Genomic DNA, 20,510 nt, shown 5'->3' with positions numbered 1-20,510 from the left:
TTATTCCTGCTTCGATTCCTATGTAACTTACAGTCATCAATAAGTATAATATTGTCAATTAATAATCTTTGATTTGAAGAAAATATAAAAGCATAGAGAAAAGATGCAGGAGTAGGCTATTTAGCCCTTCATGCCTACTGCACAATTAATGTAATCATGGCTGATCATCCTACTTAGTATCCTGTTATTGCTTTCGCCCCATACTCTTTGATCTCTTTGTCCCTGAGAACTATAGTTATCTCCTCCTCGAAAATGTTGTGTTTTGGCCTCAATTCCTTTGTGTGGCAGAGACTTCCACAGGCTTATCACTCTCCAGGTGAAGAAATGTCTCTCATCGCAATTGTAAAAGACCTACCCCGCCCTCCAACTATTCTCCTTAACTCCAGTGAGTATAGTCATAACCGATCTAGTGATGCTTGATCTATCAGTCCTGCTGGTGAGGCCACACCTGGAGTACTGCGTGCAGTTTGCACACGCTCCATAGTCAAACATCCTTCTTCAGATAAGGAGGCCATAACTGCATGCAGTACTCCAGGTGTGGCCTCACCAAGGCCCTGTGCAATTCTGGTAACACATCTCTGTTCCTGTGGTCAAATCCTCTCACTATGAAGGCCAACATTACCATTTGTTGTCTTCTGCCTCCTATACCTGCCTGCTTTACTTTCACTGAATCATGTAGAAGGACACCCAGGTTTGTTGCAACTCCTTCCTTCCCCATCTATCACAGTTCAGATAATAATCTGCCGCCTTGTTTCTGTAACTAAAGTGGATAACCTCTCCTTAATTGACATAATACTTAAGAATATTTAAAAGTAGGAGCAGGGGTAGGTCATCTGGCCCGTGGAGCCTATTCCACCATTCATTAATATAAGGGCTGATCTTTTTGTGGATTCAGTTCCACTTGCTCGCCTGCTAACCCTAACCCTTAATTCCTTTATTGTTCAAAAATCTACGTATCTCTGCCTTAAAACCATTCAACTGCTTCACTGGGCAGGGAATTCCATAGATTTGCAACCCTTTGGGTGAAGACGTTCCTCCTCAACTCAGTCCTAAATTTGCTGCCCCTTATTTTGAGATTATGCCCGCTAGTTCTAGTTTCACCCATAGTGGAAACAACCTCCCTGCTTCTATTTTAACTATTCCCTGCTTAATTTTATATATTTCTAAAATAAGATCGCCACCTCATTCTTCTAAATTTGAATGATAATAGTCCCAGTCTATTCAATGTCTGCTCATAGGTCAACCCTATCAAATCCAGAGTCAACTTAGTGAACCTCCTCTGCACCCCTTCCAGTGCCAGTACATCCTTTCTCAAGTAAGGAGACCAAAACTGTACACAGTACTCCAAGTGTGGCCTCATCAGTACCTTCTACAGCTGCAGCATAACCTCCTTATTTTTAAACTCCATCCATCTAGCAATGAATGGCAATATTCCATTTGCCTTAATTACTTCCTTAATACTTACCTGCCATACATTTACCTACACGCACAAGAAATATATTTGCCATTTGTTGTGGGTGATCAATCCTAATAGGGGCTGGTGCACCTATAAATTTAATCAAATGACATGGATGGAAGGTTTGTGACCCTTTGAAAATTTACATTTTACAAGTTCAAGTTGCAGAATTTAAGCAGGCCATTAAGTATGCCTTAAACCATACTCTTTCTCTTTGTCTTGGTATTAGGTGGAAGAGCAACAGGCTAAGATAATACGATCTGTCTTTCCATTTGCCCCTCACAAAAACAAAGAGCGATTTTTTTTTCAGAAATGTTCACGTTTTGTACACACTTCTTCAGTTTGTAGTTGAACAAAATGTTTCTTGGAGTAGAGTCTTAGTGAAGTTATTGTGTTTGAGGATTTGTTTTAATTAGTGATTTCATTCCTTAAAAATTTGATTATCTTATTTTTGCTGTTTGTTCTGTCTGGAAGGAGCTTGCCTCAGCCTCAGGAAATCAGAATAAGACTAGCTGTTCTATCTTCATTTGGAATGTGGTGGGTGGCTCCTGTAAGATAGTTCTGTGTCAGCACACGACAGAGGTACAAGCCATGGCTTACTCCAGAGACGACCGGCTCTTCTTGTCTGCTGGTAGGTTCAGATGCACTGCTTTGCACTTGGGATAGGTTTGTTCATGTATAGCTGTATTTAGTAGGGATGGACAATAAATGCTGACACATCCAGCAATGGCCATGTACCATGAGTGAATTTTTTAAAAAATATTAATAGTGACTACAATAATGACAACACACTTCAGCAGATTTTTGGATCATTTTATGAACCATCACCTTCCACCTTTAGCAGAGTGTTTGAACGTTTTTAAAAAAAAGGACAAGTTTTAAACCTACTGAATTTGCGTGCTCAACAAAGTATATATTAGAAATGTATTTGTTAAAGGTACAGCTCATTAATGATCCAACAAGTTGTGCCACAGAAGTATTAGGACAAAGATTCTGCATTAATTAGAACAGCTGCATTGTTGGAAAAATAAGCACTAAACTTTGGCCATGTTCTTATTGGCCAGATCAAGACAAAGTACTTCTGGATTTTTATTGTTCTTGGACAGTCACTTTTATTTTTTTAACCTCAATGAAAATTGAGTTGATTTGAAACCATCAAAGCATTGATGTTTGAGATTACTGTTACCATTTCTCCTCTTAATTTTTTCTCATTTAGTCAGCAATCAGCTTAATGGTTCTGTGGGAAAGATATCTCTCATCCCATGCTCCAGTTGCAGAGGTGTTATATATAAATAGATAATATTATTTTGAAACAGCAATTTGCTACAATGAAAATAGCTGATTTTTGAAAATAATGAGATCAGTATTGTTCCAAGTATCCTTGTAAACTTTGTGCAACAGTTAATTTTATTCAGCTGTTCTTGTTTGAAAATGAAAAATCAAGCTGAGCCAATGCAGTTCTAGTAAATTGGCTATGCTGAAATTAACATTTCTTGTACCTTATAGGGGGCTCATTAGTTCAGTTGGCTAGATGATTAATGTTTCCCTCAAATTAATGCTAAGAGCATGATCCCAGTTCATGTTTAGGTAGACAAAGGGATTGTCTTCCACCAGTATCATTAACAAAGGAAAAAAACAAATTGCTAGAGAAACTCTGCATTCTCCACAGATGCTGCCACATTTGCTGATTTTCTCCAGCGATTTCTGTTTTTCTTTCAGATTTCCAGCATCTTTTTCATCTGTGCCCTGGTTGTCCTCCTGACTGTTGGAATTTTGAGCGTCATCTCTTGTCAAAAAAAGAGAAATAAATCCATTATGAAAAACAATGCTTATCAACAACATACCCTCACTCCTCAAGTTTATTTACCAAAAGAAAAGCACTTACTTTGCAAAAACAAAGTCTGGTTATGCTTTTGGTATCAGTCTTGACTAATTTTGTTACTTCTTCGAAATGAATCCAATGCAAATTGTTTCCATTGCTAATGGAAACATCCAAAAGCAAAATTCTGCAGATGCTGGCAGTTTTAAAGTTGAGCCAGGTAGAAAGAGTGGGGAAAAAGTGAATAGAAAATTTTGAATTTTTGCACAGCCATGAAGAGATTAGGGATGTCAGAGTAAGCCAAGAAGCAGGGGTTGCTCCACATGCTGTGAAGTTTGAACCACCCAAAACCAGGCTAATTGAGTGACGTGACTTCCAGTCAAATATGGGACACGGAAGAAGAGGTTGTGGGCTGAATTTGGTTTTGATCCCTGATCCTGTGAGAGTTGAGGAGGGGGACAGGGATTCAAGATATTGACTGGTTGGATGGGGAAGGGGATGGATTGAGTGTCTGAAAGTTTGGAGAACAGAGCTGTGGAAAGTTCTGGGGTGTTGCGTGCCTTTGGAGGAGATCAAGGGCTAGGGATGGGCTGCATTATGGTGGGGGTTTTGATGGTCAGATATGCTGGATCTGACACGCAACTGCAAAGATCCTCATCTGGGGATCCTGCACTACTTGCTGCCTCATAGCTGCTGGATTTGTTGGACCTCAGGAAATACAGGCAATCTGGTGTACCTTTGAAATGGGGGTTAAATATGAGAGACATCATCTTGTTTTAAATAAATTACCAGCTGCTTTGCATCCTACTACTAATGAAACTAGACATTGGATGGTTTGCAATTGTTTTATAAGACTTCAAGATTAAAATCCACCCTCTCACTGTATCAGGTGATTAACATGTATCAGGTGATTAACATGTATCAGGTGATTAACATGTATCAGGTGATTAACATGTATCAGGTGAATTCACATTTAAATTGGCTGAGAATTAAAACAAAATTATATCAAATGAGGTGAGACATCAGATGTTTAAAAAAAAAATTTCAAGCATGAACAAACATTCAAAGCATTATTTGCAGTGCCAAGCTTTGAGTGGTATGGTACTGTCTGCAGTTTGCCACTTGATATCACCCTGAGTGGCCTTGCATAATGACAGACCTATAAACCAAGTGATTATATAATGGATCTTTGTAATAATATTGCAGTGTAACCATTTCACTGTAGGTTTTATAATTTGTAACATATTTGTCTTTGTTCCACAGTCAACCCAAAAGTCTTAACTTATTTTAGGTATAGAAATGGTACTGTATTCTTCAAAATTTAAATTAGGTGTACGTGTTGTAACATGTTCCCAAAGGTTTCTAATGTTGATTGTTCCAATCTTTTCCAGGAGATTACAGGGATCTCACAATTGCTCTATGGGATACAAGGAATTATGAGTTGTTAGCAACAACAAGAGTCTCAAATCCTGTCCATGATTTAGCATTTGACCCAACCGCTGTTAATGAATTTGCCTGTGTTGGTGTCGGAGGAGTGCATTTCTGGCTAGTGGAGCAGACTGGTGATGAGGTACAACTCAAGGTCAGTTTTAGCAATAGAATGTATTTATTGATTTTTTTTTTAATAAAAAGGTGTTTACGACTGGGTTTGTCCTTTGTGTATTTTGTTCATTCTGTGCATTTCACAAAGATACAGTTGACTAGCATGACATTAACTTTCAAGATTTGATGCAGCTTTACAATTATGTTTCATGTGAAAGAGCAGCATGTGGTGACTAACTTGCTAAATAATATCTCTGCCTGTCTCATTGTTCATGACCTAAAATATTGCATCTATTGGTGATCTCTGGTCTTGTGTGTTCTGGGAATCTACCATTCTCACCCTTGTCCCTTCTTTTTCTGCTAAAGGCATTGCCTTTAAGTATAGTTTATGGCTAACATCTCTCTTGTTATTAAAAAAAATCCTTCATTTGTCAAGATAAACAGCAAGCATCAGAATGCAGTAATTGGCCAGCCCTTACCTAATCTCATTTTATAGTAAAGTCATTGAGTCAAAGAGATATACAGCATGGAAACAGACTCTTCAGTCCAACTTGTTCATGCCAACCAGATATCCTATGTAAATCTAGTCCCATTTACCAGCATTTGGGCATATCCCTCAAAACTGTTTCTATTCATATACCCATCCAAATACCTTTTAAATGTTGTAATTCTACCAGCCTCCACCACTTCCTCTGGCAGCTCATTCCATACACTCATCTCTCTTTGTGTGAAAAAGTTGCCCCTTAGGTCCATTTTATATCTTTCCCCTCTGACCTTAAATATATGCCTAGTTTTGGACGCCCATTCTGGGGAAATGACCTTGCCTATTTACCCTATTTGTCCCCCTCATGAGTTTTTATAAATCTCTCACCCCCTCAGCCTCTGACATTCCATGGAAAACAGCCCCAGCCTAGTCAGCCTCTTCCTATTAGCTCAAACCCTCCAACCCTGGCAGCATCCTTATAAATCTTTTCTAAAACCTTTCAAGTTTCACAAATTTCTCCCTATATAAGAGAGACTAGATTTTCATGCAATACTCCAAATGTTACCCGTATCTCAGGAAGAACATACTGGCCCTGGAACGTGTTCAGAGGAGATTCACGCGAATGGTCCCAGAAATGAGCAGCTTAACATATGAGGATCATTTGTGTTTATACTGTATAGAGTTTAAAAGGATAAAGGGGGGTCTACTTGAAACTTACAGAATACTGAATGGCCTGGACAGAGTGGATGTTGGGAAGATGTTTCCATTGATAGTAGAGACTAGGACCCGAGGGCATAGTCTTAGAGTAAATGGAAGGTCTTTTAGAATAGTGATAAGGAGAAACTACTTCAGCCACAGAGTGGTGAATCTATGGAATTCATTGCCACAGAAGGCTGTGTATGGCCAGGTCATTGAGTATATTTAAGACAGACAGATTCTTGATTTTAAAGGAGATCAAGTGTTACAGAGGGAAAGCAGGACAATTGGGTTGACAAAGTTATTAACCATGACTGAATGACAAAGCAGACTCGATGGGCCATATAGCCTAATTTTTGCCCCAAGTCTTATGGTATTATGGCCAAACCAATGTCCTGCAGCAGCTGCAATGTGACCTCCCAACTAAGGTTTAGTGGAGGAGCAGGCTGTCCATTTCTTTGCCTGGCAACTACTGTTTCTTGAATTGCCTGCCCAAAGACAACTCCAGCCCTCAGTGTCACAACCTCCACCTAGGGTAAGTCAAGGCAGATGAACTCAGGGCATGGTTAGGAACATGTGACTGGGATATCATAGCAAATGCAGAGGCATGGCTCAGGGATGGACAGGACTGGCAGCTTAATATTCCAGAAGACAAATGCGATAGGAAGGATAGAAAGAGGGGGCAAGAGAGGAGGGATAGTATTATGACTGTACTTAGGGAGGATACATCTGGAAATGCATCCAGGAAGTTATTTGCGTGGAACTGAGAAATAAGGAAGGGATGATCACCTTATAGGAATTGTATTATAGACCCACCAATAGTCTGCAGGAAATTAAGAAACCAATTTGTAAGGATATCTTATCTGTAAGAATAATAGGATAGTTGTGGTAGGGGATTTAACTTTCCAAACATGGACTGGGACTGTCATTGTGTTAGGGTTTAGACAGAGAGGAATTTAAGTGTCTATAAGAACATTTTCTGATTCAGTATGTGGATGTACCTCATGGAGAAGGTGCAAAACTTGACCTGCTATTGGGAAATAATAAGGGCAGGTGACTGAGGTGTAAGTGATGGAAAAGGATAGACCAGATCTAAAAGATGAAGTTCTAAATTGGAGGAAGGCCAATTTTGACGGTCTTAGGCAAGAACTTTCAAAAGCTGATTGGGGGCAGATATTCGCAGGTAAAACAGCTGGAAAATGGGAAACCTTCAGAAATGAAATAACAAAGGTCTAGAGACACTGTATTCCTGTTTGGGTGAAAGGCAAGGCTGGTAGGTGTTGGGAATGCTGGATGACTAGAGAAATTGAGGTTTTGGTTAAGAAAAAGAAGGAAGCTTATGTCAGGTATAGACAGCAGAGATTGCGTGAATCCTGAGAGTATAAAGGCAGTAGGAGTATACGTAAGTAGGAAATCAGGAGGCCAAAAGGAGAATAGAGCCCCGCAAGGATCAGCAAGGCAGCCTATGTGTGGAACTGCAGGAGATGGGGGAAATATTTAACAAGTATTTTACATCAGTGTTTACTGTGGAGAAGGACATGGAAGATATAGAATGTGGGGAAGTAGATGGTGATGTCCATATGATCATCTGTATCCTAGAACACTGGGAACCTAGGGAAGTGATTGCTGGGCCCTTTGTTGAGATATTTGTATCATCCACAGGAAAGGTGCCGGAAAACTGGAGTTGGCTAATGTGGTGTCACTATTTAAGAAAGGTAGTAAGGAAAAGCCAGGGAACTATAACTCGGGCACGTTGTTGGAGAGAATCTTGCGGGACAGGATTTACATGCATTTGGAAAGGCAAGGACTGATTTGGGATAGTCAATATGGCTTTGTGCGCAGGAAATCATGTCTCATGATCATGATTCAGATTTTTTAAGTAAAAAAGAGGATTAATGAGGGCAGAGCGGTAGACATGATCTGTATGGACTTCAGTGAGGCTTTCGACAAGGTTCCTCATGGGAGACTGATTAACAAGATTAGATCTCACTGAATACAGGGAGAGCTGTCCATTTGGATACAGAACTGGCTCAAAGATAGAAGACAGAGGGTGGTGGTGGAGGGTTGCCTTTCAGACTGGAACCCTGTGACCGCTGCTGTTCCACAAGGATCGGCACTGGGTCCACTGCTTTTCGTCATTTATATAAATGATTTGAATATAAACATAGGAGGTATAGTTAGTAAATTTGCAGATGAGACCAAAATTGGAGGTGTAGTGGACAGTGAAAAAGGTTACCTCCAATCTTGATCAGATGGGCCAATGGGCTGAGGAGTGGCAGATGGAGTTTAATTCAGATAAAGGTGAGTTGCTGTGAGTTAAGGCAAACCAGAGCAGGACTTAATGGTCAGGTCCGAGGGAGTGTTGCTGAACAAAGAAACCTTGGAGTGCAGGTTCATAGCTCCACGAAAGTGGAGTTGCAAGTAGATAAGATTATTGAAGAAGGCATTTGGTATGCTTTCCTTTATTGGTCAGGGCACTGAGTGCAGGAGTTGGAAAGTCATGTTGTGGCTGTTAGGCCACTTTTGGAGTATCGTGTGTATTTCTGGTCTCCCTACTATCAGAAGGGTGTTGTTAAATTTGAAAGGGTTCAGAAAGGATTTGCAAGGATGTTGCTAGGGTTGGAGGATTTGGGCTATAGGGAGAGATTGAATAGACTGGGGCTGTTTTCCCTGGAGCGTCTGAGGCCGAGGGGTGACTTTATGTAGGGGTTTATAAAATCATGAGCGACGTGGATAGGGGAAATAAACAAAGTATTTTCCCTGGGGTGGGGGACTCCAGAACTAGAGGGCATAGTTTTAGGGTGAGAGGGTAAGAATATAAAAGGGACCTAAGGGGTAACTTTTTTCACGCAGAGGGGATGCATGTATGGAATGAACTGGCAGAGGAAGTGGTGGAGGCTGGTACAATTACAGCATTTGAAAGGCATCTGGATGGGTATGTGAATAGGAAGTCTTTCGAGAGATATAGGCCGATTACTGGCAAATGGGACTAGATCAGGCTAGGTCCTAGGATATGTAGTCGGCATGGATGAGTTGAACTGAAGGGTCTGTTTCCGCATTGTACCCCTCCATGACTCGAAGGAGACAGGTCCCTGACTCCATCCCAACAAAGCAATCAAACCCTATGGTGTTAGCACCAATCTGACCCAATCCCGCTGTCCTGCCATTGAGAAAATGTACTTGATTTGGAATACGACTGATCTTTTTAGAATGATGCCCACCGAGTTCATATCTCAGCATTGACTGACAATTGAACCTGGTTTACTTTGATCATTATTCAATAGATGTCACAATGACAGGTTTTGTCACTTTTTCCATTTAAATATTTGGCTTTCATAAATTCTAGATAATAGCCATGTGTTAAGCAGACCAGCATTGTAATATGTATTGCAACTATATTTTTAGATTAGATTACTTACAGTGTGGAAACAGGCCCTTCAGCCCAACAAGTCCACACCGACCTGCCGAAGCGTAACCCACCCAGACCCATTCCCCTACATTTACCCCTTCACCTAACACTACGGGCAATTTAGCATGGCCAATTCGCCTAACCTGCACATTTTTTGGATTGTGGGAGGAAACCGGAGCACCCAGAGGAACGGGGAGAATGTGCAAACTCCACACAGTTGCCTGAGGTGGGAATTGAACCCGGGTCTCTGGCGCTGTGAGGCAACTGTGCCACCGTGCCGCCCATTTCTAAAAGCATTACAGATATACCTACACAATGTAAGGACTACAGCGGTTCAAGAAGGCAACTTTCCACCACCACCTCAAGGAAATTTATTGATGGGCATTAAATACTGGTCCAGCCAGTGATAACCCCAAATCATGAAAGAATAAAACTAAAGATACTGTACTGTCTTGTTTTCTTCTTAGCACCTTTAATTCTTCCTGTCCCTCTTTGCTTTTAGGATCTTTCCTGTCTCAATTTTTTTTTAAATTCTGATCCAGTCCCTATGCTGGAAAGCACTATACTGCTCTCATATAGTTGTCTTTTATTCTTAATGTATAGCTAATTAATGTGAAAGTAAGGAATGATGCAAAAAATAACAGGTTTGTGCAGTGAATAAAACATATAAACAGAAGACTGAAAATTAGGCCATGTGTGTGCCACCTGAAAGTTTAAACTTTAGTAAACCATTAAAAGGCATCTCATACTGATATGAATTGAATAATTCCTGGGTTTCCTTTTAAAAATGAAATACACCATGTGTGAAATTCCACTGTTGTCACTCCCATCAATTTTTAATCTCCATTCAGGAAGAGACAGAAATATTTAATCAGCTTCTTGCGTGCTGGGTTTGATTTATTTAGTTCAATAACTGTGCAGTGTAGCGGAACAAGATGATTAATTGATCAGGTGTTGTTCTATACCAGTGTTATTAGGGCAAGAAATATTTTTCAGCTATAACCAGTAATCAGTGTTTTGATACTGAAATTATTCTCTCATTGAGGCAATTATTTTTTGAGTTAGAAACATTTCGTCCGTAATGTGAAGGCAAGGAGCAACCATCTGACTTGCATCATGTGCTATTTTATAACTATCTTCTTCTGATCATGAATGGACCCTGATTAGTTGATATTATGGTTCATTACTGATTTACATCTGAAACATAGCTTCCTGTTCCCAGATCAGATGCATATCCAATCAGTTCCTCCAAGCAAGAAAAATTTTGATATTTGTTCTCATAATTCTGAATGTTGTAGGTAATTTTGTTCATAGGTTCACAGAGTCTCAATCCCAGATGAAGTTGGTGCTGATGAACTCACTGCATTGTGCTATAACAGTGATTCAGTTCTTTATACCGCTACCAACACCGGGAAAATCTGCGCATGGGACACCCAGCAGAATAGGTGTTTCATGACTTGGGATGCAGATGAAGGAGAGATTGGTAAGTATGAATACAATAAGGTGCAGTTGCTAATGGAAGGTGATATAGTGCTATACAGTGTGCAATTCTTCTGTTACAGGGATTGTGCAGTGTCGAAGGTATCGCCTGATGACTGGCAGTAACACAAAGAAAATCCGGCTGTGGGCAGTCGCTGCAGTGCAGGAGATGAGACTTGAGGGCACAAGAGCAAGGTGATGATGCTGGAATGGGGCATGTCACTGTTCGGCATTCATGATCCAAGTTATATTTTTACTGAAATTATTAAATAAGTAAGAGTAATTCTTGTACATTCAGAAGCTGGTTTATATAGAGCAAAATTCTACTAAAATGCATCTGTTCCAATGTCATCATGTGATAGTTTGTCTACATTATTTGTGGTTGCAATGGATAAATTCACAATGATGTTAATGGTTCTGATTTTCCTTTCAGGTCAAATTCAGTACTCCTGGAACATGAAATGATTCTGGATGGTACAATAGTCAGTGCAGTCTTTGATGATATCATGGACATGGGTATTGTGGGGACCACAGCAGGAACTCTATGGTATGTAAACTGGGCTGAAAACACCAGCATCCGACTTATCAGTGGCCACAGAAACAAGGTAAGATAGCTTTCAAGTTGCTTAAATATGAGACTAGTCACAGCCTAGTAGTATTCAAACATGGAGAAGTTTAATGAGTACCCTACTCCATTTCGTCAGAGCTGCATTGAATGGAAGCTAGAACGGGACAGTTGCAATTTTACTTATTTTTTCTTTTTTTTGTGAAAAGCCCCGATGCTGATCCAGCTCCCTCAGAGCCAGCTCTCAGAGTGAACAGGATATCTGACACTCCTTTTTTTTTAATGTTTTAAAAATTACGCCCACACTACCGCCTAACTGTGGTAGTGCTCATTTTTTTTCCCCAGCACCCATGTGTGTGTGCAGGTAGACAGTCACTTTGTTGACTATTAGAGCCACCTTCTTATTTACTGGTGAATAGAAGATGAAGGATAAGTTGTTAGAATTATTTTATCAGTAAAAGAATTAAAATGTGAATAAAAGTGTAGAGAAAATTGACCTCAATAGTTTTGCATTTGGCTAATTTGGACATTGGCATAGAACAAATATAAACACACTAAGTAAAAGAACGTTGCTAAAATTATTTTAAATGAAAGATTGTTTTCCTTAGAAAAATAATTCCATATACTTGTCTTTGCAGAGCTTTGTCTTGTTTGCATCAAATGCATGCACAGTATGTATTGTGCTATCACTCTTCAGAGTCTCTCACTTGGAAGGCAATGCAAATAAATTTCAACATCTGGCTCTCACTCGGGTTTAGATATTGCCCTGTTAAGTGTAAATAAGCAAGAGATTGTTGGGCATTTTGACTGTTTTATTTTTGTTTTTCTTCAGGTTAATCAAGTGACTTTTAGCCCTGATGAAAGTCATTTTGCTACATGTGCAGAGGATGGCAGTTTAAGAGTGTGGGTTATGCACACCACTGAGCTGGTTGTTCAGTTTCATGTTCTTAATCAGGTATATTACCAAAAGAGAAATGTACAGTGAGTAAGGAATAATTTGCTTTAAAATTGATGGAAATTTTTGTCAGCAATATCAAGGAATGTCACAAAGTAATCAACCGCATCCATCATTTATTACATGTGAGCACATGAAATAGGAGAAGGGTTAGGCCTCTTGGCCCCTCAAATCTGCTCCACCATTTCAGTAAGATTGATCTGTTACTTCACATTCCCACCTTGTCTATAAAGAATCTAGTTACCTCTGCCCTAAAATATTCAATGACTCTGCTTGCACCATTTTTTTGAGGAAAAACTTCCCAAAGACTTAAGATTCTCTGTGGGAAAATATTTATTTTTATCTCTGTCTTAAATGGATGAGCCTTTTTTTTTAAATCAGTGGATCAGTACTTTTTGAATCTGCTAACCAAACATGTGAAGCATTGTGGATTCAGTAAGGCAGTTGTTTCATCAGAATGTATCATTATATTGTGAAGAGGTAAAACTGGATGGAAAAGCTGATCCTGTGTGAGAAAGCATTCACACTTAAACTTCCTCTGCCTTGTTCCAGAGCTGCTTGTGTATGGCATGGAGCCCAGCAGTTAACTTGAAGAAATCTGCTGACAAACAGCAAATTGTGGCAGGATATAGTGATGGTACAATACGTTTCTTTGGAGTGTTGAAGACTGAGATGGAATTAAAGATTCATCCCCATCCTGTAGCAGTTAATGCCATCGCGTTTTCAATGGATGGTATGTTCCCCTAGCTACTAATATAGAAAATATGCTACATAAATTAGAAAGTTGATCATAAGTATACAACATAAATGCATAGCTTTTTCCCAGAATGCCCATCAGCTATCATTTTAACACCAATTTACCAGTAGCCCTGACCTGGGGTGTATGATTAACACTGACAGATATTTCACATTTATCCCCAGGCGAGGTTATCATTTCAGGAGGTAAGGATGGTCTGATGGCTGTGAGTAGTTCTCGGACAGGAATCACTGTTCGTGTCATCAGTGATCATAAAGGCTCACCAATTACTGCCATCGAATGTACACGGAAAAAAGTAAGTTTAGGGTTAATAATAAGCTTACGACACAAAATTAAATACAGTCAGTTCTGATAAAATGCTATAGTTCTGTTCCCGTGTAACCCTGCTTTGGAAGAAAATTGTGTAATAGCACCATTTAATCTAATAAGGCCAGAATTTTGTTATAACCAATACAAAAGTTTGTGTTCTACAAATAATAGTCTAAATTCTTCAATCGCATTATAGCCAATTCGCATTGAAGAAACGCACATTATAGCAGAACTGACTATAGATTTGTTAACTTCAAATACACATTTGGTTGCTTGATACAATGTTCTACTGAGCATTTAGCATTTCTGCTGTTCACATGATTTCATTTAAATTTGGCGTAGGGTATGGAATCTGAACTTGGCACACTAAACTGTTATGCATTTCTTTTAAAGTATGATGAATTTGGACTCGATGGATGTGAAATGTGGTTGGCTGTCAGTTCAGATCGACGTGTTAGTGTTTGGGCTACTGATTGGCACAAAGACCAATGTGAGCTTATTGATTGGTTGACATTCCCAGCACCTGTTAAACCAGAGGTAAGTCTGACCTCCATCTTTTTAGCAACTGAGTAAAATGTATGCTGTCAGTATCACCACATATTTGCCAAATCTGTGACACCAGATTCTGTAACTTTTCTCATCTTTACAGCCTAATATTGTTTTAAGCATTAGATATTACAGTCATCCTCACTTAAAGTTGTAGTCGTATTTCTGAAAATTGGAACTTGTAAGTGAATTATAATTTCCTTTAGAAATCTTTGTTAAAGCCAGACTTGGTTCCTTCAGGTATTTCTCGCCTGGGAAAAGCAGTGTACGCGTTGAAATGCCAAATCATGTACACTTCACACTGTGCATTTTTACCATAAATAACTGGCAAAGTAAAACCCAGCCCCACCCATCACTAAATATAAGGGGAACAGAATATGCAGTAAGAAAGATTCCAAACTGCACTTTTAGTTTGACTGATTCCAATCAGTTCCTAAAGGTATCCCCTGAAGTCCCAGGACAACCTGCACTTACCAACCTCTGCCACTAGCTGGAGTCCAGGGCTTCAGTTGGGTTCAGTGCAAAGCCAGGAGATAAAACCCAAAGCATAAGGTCAGAAGAAAGAACGAGAGGTGAGCTCCAGAGGAGCAAGGTGGGAGGCGAGCATTAGTAAGGGGACTGTAAGTGAGGATTGTTGTGGGAGAATCATATGAACATGCAGGCCTCAAAAGCAGAAGTCCGTGGCAAATGACGTTATACTGAAACTGGCAAAGTTAAATTGATATAGATTCTCTACAGTATGGAAACAGGCCCTATGGCCCAACGAGTCCACACCGACCCTCTGAAGAGTAACCCACCTAGACCCATTCCCCTACCCTATATTTACCCTTGACTAATGCACCTAACACTATGGGCAATTTAGCAAGGTCAGTTCACCTGACCTGCACATCTTTGGATTCTGGGAGGAAACCCACGCATACACAGGGAGAACGTGCGAACTCCGCGTACACAGTCACCCGAGACGGGAATCGAACCCAGGCTCCTGGTGCTGTGAGGTAGCAGTGCTAGCCACTGCCACCCCGTGACACTACTATTTCGGTTCATATGAAATGATGTTAAATGAAACGGCCTTAAGCGGGGGCATAACTTATGCATAAGTGTACAGTATCTGAGTTCTGATGAAGAGTCACTGGACTCAAAAATAAGGGCAGACCAGGGTTTCTTCTAACTAAATAAAGGTTGCAATAGAGAAAAGAATGTGTTTCAGATGGTCAGTTGTGTAATTTCAACATTTTTTTTTATTTCTGTCAGCTCTGTGACAAAAGTAGCCTCCCTCCAAGCCTGGCTGCTTTTTCACCCAGTCAGAGTGGGATAGTAGTGTATGTGGGATTTGGAGTGAAACCAGAGATCATTCTGTACAGTCTGTACAAAAAACAGGTATATGTCAATAACAGGTCTTCATTCAAACATATTTTTAAAAGCCTGCAGTGCTTTGCTTTTGCAGTGCGATATGTTAGTGCACCAACTATTGGCACCAAGCGGTTAGAAAAAACTTCAACACATATTCTTCACACTCAAGGATTAGAACTTTCTGCTGTTGGTAAAATTCCGAACTTTTGATTATTGAATTCCACTCTTTGGAATGTTTTTCTGACCTCTGCGTTGCTACTGCATTGCCCTTTGCTTCACTTTGTACATAGATTATCCAGCAGGTTCTATTCTGTTAGTATGGAGTTCATCCTGGATTGCACATTCTAACTGCATTGAATATTGAATTGCTGAGGTCACTTTCTTAATTTTATGCAACACGTCGGTTCACGTACTTTAAAGTAAGTGGGGAATCCTAATGGTTCTGCCCAGCTGAAGTCTTGTAATTCCATTCACTCAAAGTGGCCTAGATGTGTTTGGATTTCACTGCAGATCATAAAAATTGCTATAATTCTCTGGCGCCTCATGCTGCAACAACTTTACAGTTCACAATGCAATATGTATGTGATGCCTTATCTCTCAAAATTGTCAGGCCTAATTTTCTTCACCCTTTCTCATCCCTGGACAGTGTGTTCTTTAATCTTCAAATTAGAGCAGAGTATCCATTCCCAGTACAAACTCAATGGTTGGTTTCAATGTGGAATTGTTTCTCCAGCACATTTTATTGGTACAAAATCTGGTTTGAAGTGTCTACGGAGACAAGATTCAAGTTTGCTGAAATTGTTCAACCTGAACTGTTCGTCACATCACTCTTTTTATAAGTTAATGTCTTTTTTTCTGTATCTGTTTGAAGGCAATTAAAAAGATACCTTTGTCTCAGTGGGCCACAAGTATGAGCCCCTCTCCTGGAGGGCAGTATATTGCCATTGGGACCAATGGTAAGTTGGTGTTTGAACTGTGATTATCTGAGCCAGAGTTTCTCGCTGGTGATTTTGTGGAAAGTACATGTAATCACATACCCTCTCAATCAGTCATGAGTGTTTTAATCTTTGCACAAAATAATATTGTATGTACAAAAGAGATAAATGACTTTTAAATAACAGAGATACACACCATGGTCGAAAGGGAATTTAGCCATGCTGAGTTACTGAAAAAACCTGTTACAATTAAGAGTTAATCTACTGCATTTCCTTTCCGTTAGAATTAGAATGATATTTGTAAATGTAGGTATGTTTACCTCTGCTGTACAAATTCATGGCACAGGGGAATCGGAAAATAGTAGGGAGGAAAATATCCTAGAGAAAGGGAGGTTCTTCATCGGAACTATGAAGTTGATGAAAGGAAAGAAAAAATGAAAAAGGATCCAAATGTTGAACAAGCAACAACTGACTCCTGTGCTCAGTTAAGGAGTTGCTTAATTTGAATATCATTTTTGATAATCTCTTGAATAAGATAATGAACTTGTACAACACTTTATTGCTTTGAGCAAATATGCCAAATGTTACAGAAACATGATTGATAGTTTTGACTAAATGGAATCAAATAACCAAGGTGCTTTGATGCGATGGTTATTACAGACAGGGCACTTTGAAAAGAACCAGCCTACAGTTTTGTAGTTTGTCTCTGTTCCTTCATTGTCCAATATTTTGGTTCAAGGTTTCTTGAAGTATCTTTCCATTCTTTTCACCGTTTAGCCCTAAATATAGATTATCAAAATCTTTCTTTCCTGTTTAAAGTTGAGCCCTGAGGCTACAGCACAAAACCTCTTTATGCCTCCTGAGAAGTGAAAAGATTAGGTAGAATGGGAATGTATGTAAACATTCATAGCTTTGTTTGCCAGTATGCTTTATTAGCATAAACTCACAAAATTTCAACACTTTAAGATCCACTAGGAAATTATATAACTTATCCCAGTTTTTGGTTTGAAATGTTAGTCATTGCATCTTTGTCATAAAATGCCTCAAGAAACAGAAAAGGCTCATAAGGGGCATGTGTTAACACGTTTGAAATGCTGAAATATCCTGTTTAAAATGGGAACCTTTTAAAAATTTTGTCCTCTCAGGTAGGATGTATAAAGCAATTCTGTTGCCTAGACTGAATCAGCCCATTTAGTAGAGACCTGAAATCAATCCTTATGCTTCCTGTTCTATATGGTACAGAATTTCCTTTTAATTGATATATTGACAATTGGAGGAAGGAAGTGAATGCACTGTAACCAAATGTGCAGGCAATGCAAAAATATGTGGAAAGGCAAGTTGCAAAGTTTACAGAGCAGCATTATTAGGTTAAGTAAGTGGGCAAAATGTTGGCAAGTGAAGTATAATTTGGGAAAATGTGAAGTTCATTTTGGAAGGGAGAACAAAAGAACAGTATTATTTAAACAGTGAAAAATTGCAGAAAGCTGCAACCCAGAAGGATTTGTATGCACTTGCGCATGAAACAGAGAAAGCTAGCACGCAGGTGCAGTAGGTAATCAGGAAAGCTAATGAATTTCAAAGAGCTTGGAGTATAAGTGGGGGGGACATCTTACCTGCACCTGTATGAAGTGTTGGTAAGATCACATATGGAGTTCTGTGAACAGTTTTAGTCCACTCATTTAAGGAAAGATGTCCTTTTATTGGAACAGTTCAGAGAACTTTCACTAGGATCATCCCTGGTATGGTTGGGATTGTCTTATGAGTAAAGGCTAAATAGTTTGGGGATTCCACTCACTGGAGTTTAGAAATATTGAAATGTATCGGATTCTTAAGGGGCTTGAGAAAGTAAATGCTGAGAGGATGTTTCCCCTCATGGGAGAGTCTAGGATCAAAGTCTCAGAATAATGGGGCACCTTTAAAACTGAGATAAGGAGGAATTTCATTTCTCAGAGTAGAATCTTTGGAATATCTAACCATGGAGGCCTGTGGGGGGAAAGCCCTTGTGTATATCTGAGACAGATTCTGAATCAGGTGGTGAAAAGTCAGGAAAGAGGACATGAGGACTGTTGGATCAGCCATGATCCCACTGAATGGTGGAGCAGGCTCGAGGGGCCAAATGGCTTAAACCAAAATAAGATACTGAGACTAGTCTAAAATCTGTTATTTATTTTTGTTTCAGTGGAAATGAGATTTCAATACCATCAGATAATTGATGTATTAAATAAGATTATTTGAAGCTTGAAATTTGGTACAAAATGCATTAAAGACAATGTTGCTACATATCCTAGACTTTCTAATGTTTCTGGTTTTATGCAGGGAGACTTCTGAAACTAATTCAGTACCCATCTGGAAAATTCCAGGAGTTTGCTGGGCATAATGATGCTGTTCACTTCAGTCAATTCACACCATCTGGGAGATTCCTCCTCTCTGTTGCGTACAATGAGGTGCTCGTCTGGGAGGTTCAGAATCTACAGCGTACTCTCACCCATGCACAATATCTCTAAGTTCTGACAGCAAATATGGAGGAGCTATTAGCTGTGTGACTGCTCATATAAATAACCCCCATTATAAAGCTGTCTGACCATCAGAAATTTAACTTCTTTCTTTTCATTGTAGAAGATTCATAATGTAGCTCAATCCAACCAGTTTTACAGTTCCCAAGATTGTTTTGTACTGGGATCTGCTAGTACAGGAGGGAAAATGAAGTAATGTAACATATTCATGTTAAAATCATTATTAAATGGTGTAGTTGGTGCACCACACACAAGGAGTTTTTAATGAATGGCTGCACTGAGAATTTTTAAATTAAGGTTAGCTCAAAGTTTTATTGCAAGATTCTACTTATGAATTAACAATTGTCATTTAATATTTTTATTATAAAATGATTTTTGTACTTTTTCCATAAATAAAACTTTCCAACTGTTATCCAACATGAGTGTGGATTTTGGATTTGTGATGACTAGTTCTGTTTAATTGGATTCGATGAAAACATTGCTCAAGAATTTGAGAAAAAAACCTGCGCCGTATTTTTACAACTTTGATCTAAACTAGTACTCCGTTTTAAGGGCATGTCGTTTGTGCTGTGCAGTTCAAAAAACATTGTCTATTCTGTGCAGTTCACTGCTTTGTAGAATAAAAATCCTACTCCATTTTGTGAGTAACAAAATTAACAAGTGTTAAAGGTAACAAGCCAGCAGTCAATCTTTTGTGCCTTCATCAGCTACCTTTTTCAAAGACTTTTTTCCTGCTCCTCGGATGCTGCCTGACCTGCTGTGCTTTTCCAGCACCACTTTAATCTAGACTCTGGTTTCCAACATCTGCAATCCTTGTTTTTACCTACTTATTTCAAAGAGCAATCCAAGAATAATTGTACATTATTCTTTTTACTTATCTCTGCATATTTTGTTCTTTAAAATATTTAGTCTGTAATCCTTGTCCGAAGTGGCAATGCATTCTAATTCTATAATACTTGACATTAGAATTTTATGGTTATGATACAAAGTATTCCTTATTCTTCCTCTTTCATATTACTGGGCCTCCTACCTAAGAGGTAGGGATGGTACCACTGCTACAAGAGCCCCCACTTAGAGATGCAGTAGGTTTGAGAATGTCAATGTAAAATTTTCTTGACTTGATAAGTTGCACGACCCATTCCAGGTAGACATATGTTTTCATAGTTTTATTGACATTGCAAACTTACTAAACATTCTCCCTATATTCACATCCAAGTCATTTATATAAATGACAAACAAAAATGGACTCAGCACCGACTCTTGCAGCACACTGCTGGTCACAGGCCTCCAGTCAAAAAAACACCCTTCCATTGCCCTCTGTCCCCTACCTTTAAGCCAATTTTATATCCAAATTGGCTTCCTTGGTAATCATTCTATTATATGCAGAACCTTGTTGAATGCCTTGCTAAAGTCCATGGAGACGATGGAGAAAGTGAGGACTGCAGGTCTTGGAAATCAGTCAAAAAAATGTGGTGCTGGAAAAGCGCAGCAGGTCAGGCAACATCTGAGATGCAGGAGAGTCGACGTTTCAGGCATAAGCCCTTCATCAGGACACAAGGTGGCTGGAAGACTGGGGATTGGTTAACATGGTGCAATTATTTAAGAAATGTGGTAAGGAAAAGCTAGTTAACCAAAGACTAGTGAGCCTGACATCAATCATGGGTAAATTGTTGGTGGGGATTCTGAGGGACAGGA

The 20,510-nt window shown here is 39.3% G+C and overlaps 1 protein-coding gene across 3 annotated transcripts in view; it reads left to right on the top strand.

The window, feature by feature from the left end:
• Positions 1-19,250, top strand: part of wdr90 (WD repeat domain 90) — an 84,332-nt gene extending 65,082 nt beyond the window's left edge. For all 3 annotated transcript variants that reach the window (XM_087997636.1, XM_087997635.1, XM_043712081.2), the window contains 12 exons: positions 1,931-2,087; positions 4,667-4,857; positions 10,721-10,889; positions 10,969-11,080; positions 11,319-11,490; positions 12,283-12,405; positions 12,958-13,138; positions 13,327-13,457; positions 13,865-14,008; positions 15,269-15,394; positions 16,239-16,323; positions 18,619-19,250. In XM_087997636.1, the coding sequence (XP_087853762.1) occupies positions 1,931-2,087; positions 4,667-4,857; positions 10,721-10,889; positions 10,969-11,080; positions 11,319-11,490; positions 12,283-12,405; positions 12,958-13,138; positions 13,327-13,457; positions 13,865-14,008; positions 15,269-15,394; positions 16,239-16,323; positions 18,619-18,806 (1,779 nt within the window). In that variant the 3' untranslated portion in view covers positions 18,807-19,250. The remainder of the gene's footprint in view (positions 1-1,930; positions 2,088-4,666; positions 4,858-10,720; positions 10,890-10,968; positions 11,081-11,318; positions 11,491-12,282; positions 12,406-12,957; positions 13,139-13,326; positions 13,458-13,864; positions 14,009-15,268; positions 15,395-16,238; positions 16,324-18,618) is intronic.
• Positions 19,251-20,510: the final 1,260 nt, after the last annotated feature.

This window comes from Chiloscyllium plagiosum, unplaced genomic scaffold (assembly GCF_037043375.1).
Source record: "Chiloscyllium plagiosum isolate Xiang-an unplaced genomic scaffold, Cpla_swu_hap1 HiC_scaffold_20, whole genome shotgun sequence".
NCBI lineage: Eukaryota > Metazoa > Chordata > Chondrichthyes > Orectolobiformes > Hemiscylliidae > Chiloscyllium > Chiloscyllium plagiosum.
Note: the sequence above shows the minus strand (reverse complement) of the source record. Positions and strands in the feature narration are given on the sequence as shown.